Here is a 16,053-nt window from a genome sequence, read left to right on the forward strand (position 1 = left end):
TCCTAAGAAAAAAAGAGAGTCCTTATCAAACAAAAGTATAAATTACACTGTATTGCAATAAAAACTAAATATCGATATGTTCATATTGTATATCTACTTTGTCCTTTGCCAGGTTCTGTTCGCATGACCTTACCTAGTCAATGCACTGAAGCAGACATCTCTCTGTGCATCTTTTTGTGATTTCAGGCCTATATTTATACTTTTTTATTGTTTCTTTTCTTTCTGTTACCTGTCAATCATTCTGTCAGTTGCTTTATCCTGCAAAATTCTACATTTGTAAATGTTTCGTATTTTGATTGTTGTTGCCTTTTGAACCATTGGGACATTTACACTCTGCCTATTCCAGGTGGGTGGCCAGCACTGTATACCTATAACCAGGATGTACTACTATCAATGGAACTACCTAAAGCATTAGCAATTTCCCATGTACTGCTACCATCCTGCATGTATTAAAAGGTATGAAACCTCAACAGCAAAGAAAGAGTTTTGAATTTGAATACAACTGAGGTCGGAGCTGGGAAATTTTAAGTCACCACTGCCAACAAACATTATTTACAAACACAATGTTGTTATGATATAAACTGGAACAATTGAGAACACCTGTGTAATAGCTCCATGAGTTCCATGAAAGCTGTCTAATCTGCTTTACTAAGACATGGTTTAAAAGAATAACAACTCTGACACAGATACTGAAATAGATGGATTTTTTTAAGCGTTAAGAAGACAGGTGGCTGATCATAGGCTCCAGAAAACAAAAGGTATCAGACACTTTCTTCTGCATTGCAGGGGATGCTCTTGAAATTTTGGAGTTCACATCACTGATGAATTGAAGTGGGCACAAAACATTCCGTCTATTGTCAAAAAGGCTTAAAGGCACCTCTACTCCCTCAAACATTTGACAACAGCTCACATTTCTCCATTTGTTTTCATAAACTTCTACATGGGCACAGTTAAGTCCATCCTCATCAAATCCTGGTACAACACTTGTTGAGCTCAAAACTGTAAAGCCCTGCAGAGGGTAGTGAATTTGGCACTGATCTTCCTTCTATTCAGGACACTAAGTGCCATAGAGGATTCTCCGGAATCCTGTCCAGAAAGAATGGTAATACCTTCCTTGGATGGGAGACTATAAGGATGGAAAGATAAGGGGGGTTAGGAGTTACTTCCAGGATCTGGCTTAAAAAGAGCCCTCTGTCTCACCTCAGGATATCAGAGTCAGGAGGCAGCAGACAACAGTTGTGAGGAGGAAGAGAAGTTGAGAGGAATAGAAGAAAGATGAAGGTTACACCATCCCTGAAAATATAGTGCTATGTAGGGTATCACAACAAAGTAAAAATCACTATATTTGAACCTGTGATTGTTCATGTCAGTTGTGTTTGGGGCTCAGTGGCACTTGCTACATTTGTACTTGCTACCCTACAGTGGTAAACAGTACAATTTAGGACCTCCTTTTTGGCAAATTACTGTGCCTGGTTTAGTGGTCTCACAAATCAAAATTTTAAAATACTTCCAAAGGTTACAATCTGCTGGCAAAATTATTGGATGTATCTGATTTAGTAATTGTGTGTAAGAGGATGATGGTGAAGAAACTGGAACTGATCTCAGCTTATGACAACCACCCATTACACACAGAACTCAACTTCATTAAACCAGGAAGATAGTTGTTTTTAAAAACACACATGAACTACTAAAGAATTTCTTTCTTCCTAGTGCCACTTGGCTTTTTAATATCATAAATAATAAAAATGTAATGAGTATATAGCAAACTGTTAGAAGTAGACAGTGAAGTATTTATTTTTAAATGGCTTCAAAATTTCAAAATTTTCACATTAACTTTTAAATCATTTTGTTTCTATGTGTTTTTTTATTTTAGTCTGTTACTAAGTGCAGATGACAAGGCAAATTACATATTGTCTTGTATAAACATGACTAAAAAAAATGTTACAAAGCTGTAGCCTATCCCAAAAGCATTAGGAATAAGGAACAAAATTTAGAGTACATTAATAAAATTCCTTCTTTTTTATCCATCACTGAACATATGCCATCCAAGAAAATTATTTTTAAAGCTAGTTATCTGGGAACTAAGCATTTCTTTGCTCATGACACCTGAGACAGAGCATGGCTAGCTCTTTATTGAAAACAGAATGGACCAAGAAATGTTATATCTGGAATACATTTGAAAAAGAGTTAAGGGGAGGGCTCTCCCCATCGATTTACATAAGACAAAACTTATGTGTAACAAAGGCCCTTTGGAAAAGAAGTGTTTTGTGTAGCTTATTTATATTTGTACTTTTGCATTTACTCTATGTTTCATTGTGTTTGTACTCTGGGGGGGGAGGAAAACAGGAAGGATTAAGAGGAGGTTTATGGATGTCATAAAGTGAGGACATGCACGTGGTGGGGGCGACAGAGCAAAATGCAGAGGACAGGAAGATACAGATCCGCTTTGGCTACCCCTAACTGGAACAGCTGAAAGACGAAAAAGAAGAAGATGCTTAAAGACAAACCCTTACATAATTGCAGAGGACAGGAAGACATGGATCTGCTGTGGTGACCCTAACGGGAACAGCCAAAAGAAGAAATAGAAGAAGAAGAAGAAGATGCTTATAGACAAACCCTTATATAATTACTTTTCTCTTCTAATCATATCTACATGATATTTTTTCATGTTTACAATTAATTTACCTTAACACTAGAATTACCAGAGCCTACGAAAAAACTCGTAATTCCGTCCCACCTTAAACTGCTTCTTAAATCCCTTCACACCTCTCCGCCAGCGCCCTTTGTCTTCTAAATGTGCTGATAAAGAGAAGCCGGCTATTCCATCCCCCCACCAATTTAGAACGTGCACGAACTTCTCTCAGCTCATGCCTTGATTGAGTATCTGGGAGTGAAGTGGAGTTTTAGAGTGAAATAATAGATCGTTGTTTGGAACACACGCATTTCATGTCTGTTCCGTTTCTACAGTAATCTGTGTCAACACATTGTTAAAACAGAAACTTTTTTTATATTCTAGTAGTAGATGACAAAATGTAGGCATAAACTATATAATGTATGAAGCCTGAAGTCCAAATAGCAAAGAAACATTTTCACAAGAATAACACAATTGCATCTTTATTCAAACATATAACTGCAGAAAGAAAAAGCCGCCTTAACATGCGACATTGACACCTGTTTACTATAACTGACTCCGTGGTTCAATAGATAAAGCCCCCGCTTGGGAATCAAGGGGTCACGGGTTCGATCCTGCGCTCCTCCCTTTTGAGAAGTAAACTGTTCTTAGTCTTACTGTTTTAGTATAAAAACATACATTTGATTTCAGTCTGTAACAGCGGTGCAATTTATGATCTTTGTAAAGGTTAGCTTTTTTTTTTTATTCACTTTTCACTCTCTCAGTCGCGTTCAGAATCAATCCATACAACCCCACCTGACACGGCTGTTTTCACTAAAGACGCGCTATAGCTCTGTTGTGTACCACGATGCATACTAACGCCACCCAGGGTTCTGACACACAAACGCTGGCGAAGCTGCCTTCTTCGTATCTCACCGTCACTTGCTTTTCTTTTTATTCAGTTTTATTGAATGTGTTCCTGCCAGTCCCCGCATGTTGCTGTATGCTTTTTCTTTTGCACCCCAGGACATGCAGAAGAAAGAATGGTAAAGACCAGTAACCGGCGCTATATGCAATCATCAGACACTCCCCATCTGCCCGTTGTTTTGTTATACTTTTCAATACTTTTATACTGCTCAAACGGGCATGCTCAAAAATACACGTGTAATGCCACGAAAAGTGCACGCAGACACTTCATTTCGCAAACAAAACAAGTGCACTTTTATTCAAAACTACCTGTATAACCGAAGAAAAAAGAAAGCAAGATACAGTAGGCGATTGATACGACATCTTGCATGGTGCAATGCTAAGAAGTGAAGATTTTCATTCCGTGCTATATAAAATCATCACATTCAAATATTAACAGTTCCCACACACCCAAGGACCGTCCTTCCTACATTTACGACACGTGTACTTGTTGCCGTGTACACACCTCTCTGTGCTATGGTTTCTATTACACTGAATGAGCACCTGACACTGTACTTTCTTCCCTGGGGGAAGGTCCCGCATCAGAGAATTTCCAGTTCCTGCATAAATTCACACCCGATCTGACGCTGTTTGTTTTCAAATAATATTGCATTAGTGCGATTATATTTTCACATATATTGTCTTTCTTTCAGGTGTGTAATAGAAACCACAGCATAGAGAGAAGTGTGTACACTGCTTCTTACAGGAAAAGGCGATGGAAAAAGTGCACTTGAATAAAAGTGCACTTTTGTTATACTTTACACCAATATATGTTCCTGTGTTTGAGCGCACGGGCAGATGAGGAGTGTCTGATGATTGCATATAGCGAAGTTGGTCTTTACCATTCTTTCTTCTGCATGTCCTGGGTGCAAAAGAAAAAGCATACAGCAACATGCGGGACTGGCAGGAACACTCAATAAAACTGAATAAAAAGAAAAGCAAGTGACGGTGAGATACGAAGAAGGCAGCTTCGCCAGCGTTTGTGTGTCAGAACCGGGGCGTTAGTATGCATCGTGGTACACTGCAGAGCTATAGCGCGTCTTTAGTGAAAACAGCCGTGTCAGATAGGGTTGTATGGATTGATTCTGAACGCGACTGAGAGAGTGAAAAGTGAATAAAAAAAAAGCTAACCTTTACAAAGATCATAAATTGCACCGGCTGTTACAGACTGAAATCAAATGTATGTTTTTATACTAAAACAGTAAGACTAAGAACAGTTTACTTCTCAAAAGGGAGGAGCGCAGGATCGAACCTGTGACCCCTTGATTCCCAAGCGGGGGCTTTATCTATTGAACCACAGAGTCAGTTATAGTAAACTGGTGCCAATGTCGCATGTTAAGGCGGCTTTTTCTTTCTGCAGTTATATGTTTGAATAAAAGTGCAATTGTGTTATTCTTGTGAAAATGTTTCTTTGCTATTTGGACTTCAGGCTTCATACATTATATAGTTTATGCCTACATTTTGTCATCTACTACTAGAATATAAAAAAGTTTCTGTTTTAACAATGTGTTGACACAGATTACTGTAGAAACGGAACAGACATGAAATGCGTGTGTTCCAAACAACGATCTATTATTTCCACTCTAAAACTCCACTTCACTCCCAGATACTCAATCAAGGCATGAGCTGAGAGAAGTTCGTGCACGTTCTAAATTGGTGGGGGATGGAATAGCCGGCTTCTCTTTATCAGCACATTTAGAAGACAAAGGACGCTGGCGGAGAGGTGTGAAGGGATTTAAGAAGCAGTTTAAGGTGGGACGGAATTACGAGTTTTTTCGTAGGCTCTGGTAATTCTAGTGTTAAGCAAGAAGATGTGAGTAGACACAGTGGCATGCAAAAGATGAACCGATCACCAAAAGGCATAAAGTTAAATATGGCATATGTCCTTAATATTTTAAGTAAGATTACATTTTATCTCCATCATTCACAGGTACAAAATACCAAAAAAAATTAATAGGGCACCCAACATGGTCAATTCTTAGTAACACCCCCTCTGGCAAGTATCACAGCTTGTAAACACTTTTTGTAGCCAGCTAAGATTCTTTAAGCTCTTAATTGATGTATTTTAATCCATTTGTTTTTGCAAAAGGCTTCTAATTTTGCAAGGTTCTTTGGCCACCCTACATGCACTGCTCTTTTGAGATCTATCCACAGATTTTCAATGATGTTTAGGTCGGTATACTGTGAGGGCCATGGCAAAACCATCAGTTTATGCCTCTTGAAGTTTTCCATTGTAGACTTTGAGGTGTGTTTCAGTTCATTATCTTATTGTAGGCCCTACCCATGCTTAACAGATGGAGAGGTGTTGTTTTCCTGGAATTCAGCACAATATTTCTACAAACACACCTTTTTACATTATGGCCAAAAAGTTCTATTTTGACTTCATCAGTCCACAGGACTTGTTTCCAAAACGAATCAGGCTTGGTTAGATGTTAATTTGTAAATTTCAGGTGCTGCATTTTTTGGCTGGGACACAGGAAATATTTTCTTCTGCTGACTACCATCAAGGTCATATTTGTTCATGTGTTGCTGCGAAGTAGAACAGTGCACCACCACTTCAGAGTCTGCTAAATCTTTCTGAATGTCTTTTGCAGTTACATGGTGTTTGTTTATTTGCCTTTCTAGCTGTGTATTGAACAGTTCTTTCTGGAAGTTTTCTTGGTCTTACAGACATCAACTTGACCTTGACTATTCCTGTTAACTGCCATTACTTAATAACATTAAGAACTCTGACAAAAGCCAAGGAAAATGGCACATTTTATTGGCTAACTAAAAAGATTACAATATGCAAGCTTTCGAGGCAACTCAGGCCCCTTCTTCAGGCAAGATGTAATCATATATATTAAGAACTCTGGAAATGACTACCTGAAAATGTTTCACTATCATCGTTTAGCCTTGTCCTAATTTGTGAACAGCAATTATTTCATTTTTCTGAGTGCTAGGCAGTTGCTTAGAGGAGCCAATGGCTGCTGATTGTAGGGACAAGGTTTAAGGAGTCAGAGAACTTATATAGCTTTGCATTTTGCATCACCTGGGGTTTCCTAACAACGACTGTGAACAAGCCAAAGCCCTAATGAGCTACAGTCTTGGTAAAAGTTCTCTGAGACCTTAAATATCTTGGTGCTCCTTTCCTTTTTTCACTGTACAATTGTACAAAAAAACCCAAAAAACAATACAATAATCTTGCATAAGATGCTGAAATGAAACTTGTCATCTTTAACTTTATGCCTTTTGGTGATCAGGTCATCTTCTGCTCACTTAACTATTCACATAGTAACAGACATTTTAAGCAAGGTTGCTCAAATATTTGCATGTCACTGTATACGAGCAGCTTGTGCATGCTACTTCCCAGCATTTTGACTAACTTGTACTGGGGATCTGAGAGAGGCTGTTGGACTAGTAAAAGAGGAAAATATAAAAATAAAAATATATATTTATGAAGTAATCTCTCTCAAGGTAAATTTGAAACAGTTGCACAGAATGTTTCAAGGGAGACAAATTTGCTAATGATGTTCAATTGGAGATTTAGAAATTTTAAATCCTTGTATAGCACACTACTATATATTTGAGCTATCCCAACAAAAATTGAACACTCCTAACAATAAGTGCATCAAAAATCTGTCCACTGGGAGATGAGCTTTTTTCATGTGGACAGACAGACTGATAAATACGGCTATTACACTAGGTGATTTTTGCATCATATTTATTCACACCCAAAAAACAAACACAATGATATATTTGTCCAATCTCATGCAAGAAGTACCTACGGAAAAAAATTCAGAATGTCTTGTACTATCTTACACACCCAACTCACAAAAGCTATCAGTCAAAGACTGTCATTTAAAGACATTAAAATGATCTAGATCTTCCTCAAGCATATAAAACAAAAAATAATGAAACATAATAAACGCATAATGTAAAAGTCATAAAGTTATTACAGACTGTTTTATTTTGTTTTATCAGTTTTTTTTATAGAAAGTAATATTGATTTTAACAGAAAAAAATACATAAAAATGGTTTAGACAATTAAGCCACTTTATGCTTCTATAGGGTGGTCCAGATCTAATTATGCAATTTTCATTATGCTACAACTTAAGTTTATTACATAGAAAATTCACAAAAAATTCTTTTTGTTGCCGATAAATGGCAGCACCTGCCCTGCATTCCAAAATGGCGGGGAGACGGTTGCATAAATGCACAAATTGTCTTCTTTGGTCAACTGAAGGAGATCAATATTTGGCTGCTGGCCAACTACATAAAGTTAAATACCCAGGAAAATGAGTTTTTATTCTTTACCCATCCTGATCTGTACCCAGCAGTTACTCAAAAAACTTTTTACTATCTCCACCTCTTTTCATTCATCCCTTCGTAATTTAGGTGTCATATTTGATCAATCCCTGAGTTATGATGTACACGTCTGGCGTCTCAGTCGTTGTTGTTTTTTCATTTAAGAAACTCATCCAAGTTGAGATCTGTTGTTCCCAGGGCTATGATGGAAATGCTTATCAATGCTTTCATGTCATCACGTCTGGATTATTACAATTTCCTCTTTACCTGTCAAAGTAAAGCTGGTTTATCTTTTAACACGCAGCTGCTTGGCTTTTAACACGTTCAAACAAAAGGACTTGCATCCCCCCAATTTCACACTCTCTACTTTGGATCCGAGTGTAATTTAGGACCCAGTTCAAAATTCTGGTACTCACAGAGTTTTGTATGGTCAAGCTCTCCAATATATCACAAACCTCCTTCAGAAACACACCTCTGGCCATGCTCTGAGATCTGCTCAGTTAGATTTTCTCTCGTTTCCTTGTACCAGATTAAAGACATGTTGGGATTGTGCATTTCAAGCCATTGATCCCAAATTATAGAACAGTCTTACACTGACATTGAGATCAGCAGAATCTATTAAACAGTTTAAGTGTTTACTTAAGATGCATCTATTCAGACAGGCATTTGGGATTTTCTTTTTCTTTTTTTTTTTTAATATATTGTTCTTGTTTTGTATTCTGCTTTGATATTTCATTTTATTTTGTATTTTATTGCTGAGTGCTTTGTGACTTTTGTCTGTGATGGGTGCTTTATAAAAAAAAGTTTTACTTACTTAATAATATATGCACAACTGTTAATCTCTTATTTTGTGCCCTATTCAAGAGCAGTATTATTAAAAACGTAAAGGTACTTGAATCCTTTGTTTTACAGATGAACAAATAGTGTTGTCAGAATTATTCAGATTTGTCAGAATTCTTCCAGTTCAACTTTTGGAAAGAAAGCAGGCACACCATTTTTTGAACTGCATGAGATCATAAACCTTCAAAAAATACATTATTTGATAGTAGATTGATGTAGTCATATGTAAATGATATTGCACTGGCCATTAAATGTATAGTACCAAACCCCTAAAAATGGAATGAATACAACGGTGACTGACATCTTAGAAATCTGTAAACATACTAAGGTAAATACAAATTAAGGAAAAAACTGACATAAATTACCTGTGTAGATAATGTTGGACACATTTCCCAAACGGCCTTCTAAACAGCTCTGTTTCTGTTTGGTAAAAAATGGTGAATCATGCTGATCACCATGGCTGCTTTCTGAAGGATGAGAAAAGGCAAGGTCTGTAAGATCCCTTTGGAGCTGGTGATGGTTGTTGCGAAATGCCAGCCTTTCTACCATGTTGAACTGTTCCAGCTAATGAGAGAAATGGAAAAATGATAACAATGGTGCAAAATATATATTTTTTTGTTTTTAAATGACATTTACTTGCTTAGTTCAACTTAAAAACAAGAAAGATTAGTATATAAAGTATGGCTTCCAAATTACAATAATTTCATTTGTTTACTTAATGTACTGTGAAAACAAAGATTTATCAATCAAACTTTACTTTATTTAGACCCATCCATGGAATGCATCATAACAAAGTGCTTTATAGAACAAATGATACATTTTTAAAATAAAACATTAATAAAACAGCTGAAAATAAATAATAAAATGAAGCCTAGTATATGATAATATGTCATAGCATGAAAAGACTTTCTCATATCACTTCCTGATGTCCTTTGGAAAAAAATGGTTCTTTAAAATAACTGTTCTTCAGTATGTGCTCCCAGTGGCCTAAAAGTGTAGATTTTAAAATATACCATAAATGTTCTTCATCGGAGCATGCCATTAGTCATTCAATGAGATTCCATTTGCTGGTACCTTTTATATCCACGGAGGGAATGTCCAGGTGGAGTAACTTGTACACATCATTTGCATATGTGCTATGCTTGTACTTATTCTCATTCTCTAACATGAACTATCCATCCTGCGGGTTTCAGACCACTATGACTCTTTTTTCAGTTTATACAGCTTTAACGGCCATCAGTGTAGGTTAACTTTTCTCTAAGTAGCTACAAAAAGCTAATAAATTAATCATCCATCTGAAATGCATCACCATTTTTAGTGGAATCTGCTGCATTCATAATATTAGATACCAACAAAAGAAACACAGGCACTTATAATTACCAGTGCAGCTGTATAGTTTATAACTTATGTCTGGCTAGAAAACACATTTTGTGTAGTGAAGTTATAGGAAGACAATGAAACATTAGTATGTGACCTACATATGGATATATCAAAAAAGCAGGATTCCCAGGAACGTTGCCTAGGGAATTTAACCAGGTCAAAGCCCGATAATACTCCTAGGAATTTCCCAGGATGAAAAATTGTCAAATAAAGCAAAGTGTCAAAGAGTCCTTATTTATGGTTGGCTGATGCTGTTGCAAATGAGCCAGTCACTAAAATAATAGAATCATCTAGATAAGAAAATGACATCTGGTTCAAGAATGCCCAGCCAATCCTATTTGATTCTCCAAAATAACACTGAATTGAGATTTGAAGGTCCTCAAAGTCCTGCTCTCTACTGCACTACTTAATAATTTACTCCATGTGGTTACAAATGTTTGGGTGAAGAATAACCTAGCTTTTGTCAAAATGCTCTTAACAAGGTTCAGATTGTGTTCCCATATTGTTGTTGAAGAATTTGTTTTAAAAAGTATTTGCTGTACTAATTTGTTCCATAATTTTTAACACTTTAGTTATGTCACATTTTAATCTCTGCTTAAACAGAAAAGGTCTTTAAAATTTTCCTCATAGCTTATAACTCTCAATCCTGGAATTTGTGAAGTTTCTCTTCTCTTGACTTTCTCTAGCACTATTATATGTAATAAGAAGACCAACACAGCATTACAGGTGAGGCTTCGCTTGTGAGTTACACAGCTTAAGCATAACCTCCTTTGATTTGTACTCTGCCCATTGGTGCTGTATAATCTAACATCCTTCTCAATCACTTCTGTACACTGTATGAATGTTGATAATGAGTACACCATGACTACTAAATCCTTCTCATGAAGTCTATGTTTAAGTTTCAAACCTCCCATTGTGCATTCAAATTTAACATTGAACTTCTTATATTGAATAATTACATTAAATTTGATCAGCCACATACAGTATATATCTTGTGTGTTGATAAAGCAAACTTTTGCAAAGCTTTCATGTAGCTAATCTAAAAACTTTGTTTTCTTAAATTAGATTTTTAAAGATGTCTGAAACCTGAATAGATTTTGAAATAGTGGAGCTAATCCAGGTGGAGCATTGCATCTCCTTCACACACATCCTATTTATTATCAACTAAGGGAGATGGGTATTGAGCACCAGTCTTGTGGATATTCAGCTTAATCTAGCTTTTCCCAACAGTAAAGGTATAGTAACAAGCATTTCTTACTGATGCCCCAGTTTATCAGTAATAGATTACAAACAGGAAGTTTTTGCTCAAGATAACTGGTCAAAAATTAGCAAACAGATTACCAGTAGCAAGTTAGTTTTGTGATTCTGGGGAATGTAAGACACTGCACAAGCAAACTGTACTTTTTGGTATCAATGTCTGCAAGTAAAGCAAATTAAACAATGTCTGCCATGTGGAAGTACTTTAAACTTATTCGAAGTTCAGCACACTGTTAATCACAACTAAATTAATGACGTCACCCTTGCAAGTTAAATTGATAGTTGTGTTACTGCTTTGTGACAGTTAATTAAAACACAAATTTTGCTTCTAAAAACATAGTTTTTTGGATGCCAATAAGGAGAACTGTGTTAAGTTTTAAAGTTTTCTTCCCTTTAGAAGGTTGTTTTGCTCTTTTTCAGTAAAGATAGCTGAATGTTTGAAGATGCACTTAGAAATGTTACACAATACTTCTATTCATAATGAGGATCTGTAAGGTGGTGCAGAAAACGGCTGGTGAAAACCACAATTCCCTAAATAAATAACTGCTGTTGTAACAACAAATAATAAAAAATAACAGCATTTCCATAGTCAGAAGAAGTTAAGGTATATAAAGAATAATTTGATAGGGAAAAATTGCACTATATAGCACTTGTACAGTAAAGCATTAGCGCTTGTAGAAGAATGGCATACATGTTAATCCTTAGGAAGAAAGTATTTAATTTGAGAAAAGGTAGGCAGCTAGCTTGAAAAAGAAGTGGCACAGCGGTACATAGACAGGCATCTATGAAGGAGTGCCGGTGAAGTGCATGTGGTGGTTGAAAAGAACAAGTAAATAAGTAAATAACTTGCAGCTGATATTCAGTAAGCAAGTTTTCATAGCAAGAGAAAGGTAGTGTGTAAAATGTGTTTGACAGAACAGTTCTTAGCAGTCAGGAAAGTTAATGACATTTAGTGGATGACAGACTAAGGGTTCATTAATTGGGGGAGGGGGTCAGTGCAAATGGTGTAAGTGAACAGCTTCAATGTAAGGAAGTAAATAACTGGGTCTTTTATGGACATGGTGTCCAAACCTCATTCCTCCCCACCAAGGTTGATCAGGACTCAATACCAGATAAGCAGAGACAGTTGAGTCAGTTTGGACATAAGTGTTAGGTATAAAGGGTGCATACTGTCTGGGGACATAAATCCCAGAGTTGAAAGTGTCAAACTATTTTCAGGTCCTTGTGAAGCTGGATGGAGTTTATATAAACTGATGGTAGGAAGGCATGAGGAGTTCCAAGGGTGACCTCAAAACCAGTCCCCAGAAAGAGAGAGGTTGTGATAGTTGGGGAATCAATAATCAGAGGTTTTGAAGTACAGGTTTGCTCCAGAGACAGAGAGTCTTACATTGTATTCCCTTCTGGGAGTACAGACGTGAGACCTGCCTGGAAGTGAGGATAGGCTTTTGGAGGGAGCAGGGGTGGATCCATGGGATCACTGTCCATGTTAGAACAAATGACATATATAAGGGCAGGTTCTCACGTCTGCATTTGGATTACTGTGAACATTTCAAGTCTTCATGCTACAAAAAACAGACATACAAATGCAAGGAAAGGTTCATAGAAGAGTGACTAAGCTGACTATAGGACTGCAGGGGATGAATTATAAGGGAAGATTAAAGGAGAAAAACAATTTTAATTGTAAGCAAAAAGAGATTAAGAGAAGACATTAAGTGTTTAAATAATGAAGAGAAATATTACAGCGGATCAATATTATTACTTTAAAATAAGTTCAACAAGAATACTGGGACAGAGTTGGAAACTTGGTAAGAATATATTTTCGCACAAATATTAGTAAGTTATTTCTTCTCACAGAAAACCAGAGATCCATGGAATAAGGTACAAGTAGTATGGTAGACAGTAGGATTTTATGGACCTTCATAAGTAGACTAGTTGTTATTTTGGAAGAATTAAGTGGCTAGGACTAGAAAGCTTTGTTGGGTTGAATGGCCTGTTCTTGTCTAATTTTTTCTAATGTTCAAGCTCGGGTCTGCTTGCAGATAAAATGAAAATATGCCACTTCTGAAAATGATAAAAGCAAGAGATTACAATATTCTGTGTAGTATGACATGAATTTGCTTACAGTTTGCTTTACTATTAAGAAATAAAACGAAAATCATGAAAGTTTTTCTGCTGCTGTATCAAAAGCTGAAATTACAGTGTCTTTTGGCAAATTAAAAATGATCAGAGACAATCAAAACCTATTCAGACATAAAGAGAATGTGCAAACCACACACACTGACCTGACTAGAAATTTGAACACTGATGCCTATAGCATTAAATGGCAAAGCAAATAACTACAAAACAGCCTAGAATATAGGTGTGATTTGTGATTTGATAGATTTTTTTTTTTTTAAGTATGCATGTAGTTTTTCTTATTAAGGAAGACTATTAATAAGTATGCTTTTAATACATTAAAAAGTAAGACTCTTCTAAAGTATTCCTAAAGGAGTATTTTGTCATGATAGGATCCCAGAGTGACCCTATTCTCTCTTTTATACGCTTTATTATGTAGACCTTAACAAGATGTTTCAAATAGCATACTCTTAACACAATGTCAGGTAATGTAGTTCAGTGCTTTCCCCATTACTTTTATATCTATCCTGGGCAATTCACCAATGAAACGGCTCAGGCTCAGCTCCTTCACCCAACCACACATACTTAAGACTAGTTTTATTTTTGTCAGTATTTTCTCCCATTTCAAAGGAATGTACAAATGCAGTTTCAGAGAAACAAGAAAGTCATAAAATGGCCTAGGTGCTCTTCTTATCATTTAAACTCAGGTCAATTCTCCCCCTAACAAAACGTCTTATCTGATCTTTGAATCTGTAAATGCTGCCAAGCAAGGACTGGCCCATAAAGCTCCCTTACATTTTAAATTTGGATAGTAAATTGTCCCTTTTATTTTTTTTATCATAAAATTAAATCAATATTACTTTATGGTGTATATTATTCTCCAGTGCAAGGGGTGAAGATTAATGCCAACTACAGCTTATGTTACATATAGTATGGTGGTTTGATTTTACTTTTGTACATTTGTGTTGTGGGTTCTTCTATACCCATGGGTGTCAGTCATCCTTCTGCAGGAGGTCTCAGAACTTATCCCGCATGAAGAAGGTATTATGTTACTGTATGAAAAAGGATACTTTCTGATATTTTTTTAGACTTCTCCATTAATGCTGAAGTAATTAACAAACAAGCAATCTGAACTGATGTGAATTAATTTTTGCAGTATAACTGCGATGTGCCTACAATTTGCATGTTGCTTCCTGCCTGGTAGCAAAGCAATGTAGGAAAAACTACATGTGGTGGCATGGACTAAAACATACACACTCACCCACCCCTAACCATCATGTTGATAGTTAGGTTTTTGAGTTCTTTCCCTAAAACAATATTTGACCAATGACATCACTAATGCACTCTTTTCTGATGATTTACATTAAAACAAGTGCATTGTTTCCCATACTGTTTTTTTTTTTTAAGCTTTTGCATGAAGAAATACTTTTCACTATTATAATATAAAAAATCATGACTTTTTTGATAATATCATTTTCAGACCTATTAAATTCACTTCAACATAAAATAGATCGAGGAAGATCCAGATCTGGATATAAATTCTAAAGTTGCACCAGTTGGGTTTCTTCAATTTATTAAAATTTATATAAAAATGGGCACATTGTTTCCTATAGCAATTTTCTCAAAGCTATTACATGAAAGAGAATGTTTCAATATTAAAAGAAATAAAATTGCGACTGTTCTCCAAGGAGTGCTCATAGCTGTCAAACCTTGTGTCAATAATATACTGCTCATTCCATATGGTTATGACTGAACAGGCAACATGGCACAAGGAATGGGAATGCATAGAAATGGCAATCAGATTCCAACAGGACAATTTTTATTAAAAAAAAATAAATAAATAAAAATTGGAAATTGTAACTGACCAGCAGAAACCCAATTGGTACAACTCTACCATTTATCTACCATTTCTATATTGATTATATAGTATTGTATTTATTTTGGAGTTTCTCATTGACAGTGATGTTAATGTAATAAATTCAGCACTCAAACACCAGTCTTTGTCAAAGTACTTCTCTGTTGAAATGTATTAAACAAATCTGAAAATGATATTGTTCAAAAATAAATAAGTAAAATTGCACTTTGTGGTTATGGATCTTTTGTGGATTTTTTAGGATCCCATACCTTTACCTAATATAAACAGGTGATATATAAACACAGTCTAGAAAATTACCCTGGTATGTGTGAACAAACAAATCTTGGTAAATTCCTAGAATGGTTAATATTTCAGTGACATACAGGACAAGAACCAGTATGTCAAAAAGAAGGTAAATTACATTGCAGTGACAGTGAAACTTATATGTAAGTAGTCACCTGATGAGTTAAAGACTGTTCCTGTGGCACTCCCTCCTGTAGATTCATGTATGGATCATCAAGCAGAGAACCCAGAAGTGAAGAATCCTACAATGAAAAGATAACATTTTAGTTAGTAGTTTGAGTAAGAAATTAAAAGAACTTGCTTCAACATTGCATAAACAAAAGTTTTATCACTTTAACAAAAGTATAATTTTGCAACCAAAGATTTCACCATTTTAATGGAAAAAATATCCAATGTTTAAAACAGTTGTGAAATCACATACATCAGCAAGCATGTACAT

At 35.9% G+C, this 16,053-nt stretch overlaps 1 protein-coding gene across 3 annotated transcripts in view; it reads right to left on the reverse strand.

Moving 5' to 3' along the window:
* Window positions 1-16,053, reverse strand: part of LOC120528501 (CREB-regulated transcription coactivator 2) — a 269,051-nt gene that overhangs the window by 11,597 nt on the left and 241,401 nt on the right. For all 3 annotated transcript variants that reach the window (XM_039752689.1, XM_039752695.1, XM_039752681.1), the window contains 2 exons: window positions 15,770-15,856; window positions 9,070-9,268 (listed from right to left, as the gene is read on the reverse strand). In XM_039752689.1, coding sequence (XP_039608623.1) covers window positions 9,070-9,268; window positions 15,770-15,856 — 286 coding nt within the window. The remainder of the gene's footprint in view (window positions 1-9,069; window positions 9,269-15,769; window positions 15,857-16,053) is intronic.

Source organism: Polypterus senegalus, chromosome 1 (genome assembly GCF_016835505.1).
Source record: "Polypterus senegalus isolate Bchr_013 chromosome 1, ASM1683550v1, whole genome shotgun sequence".
Classification (NCBI taxonomy): Eukaryota; Metazoa; Chordata; class Cladistia; order Polypteriformes; family Polypteridae; genus Polypterus; species Polypterus senegalus.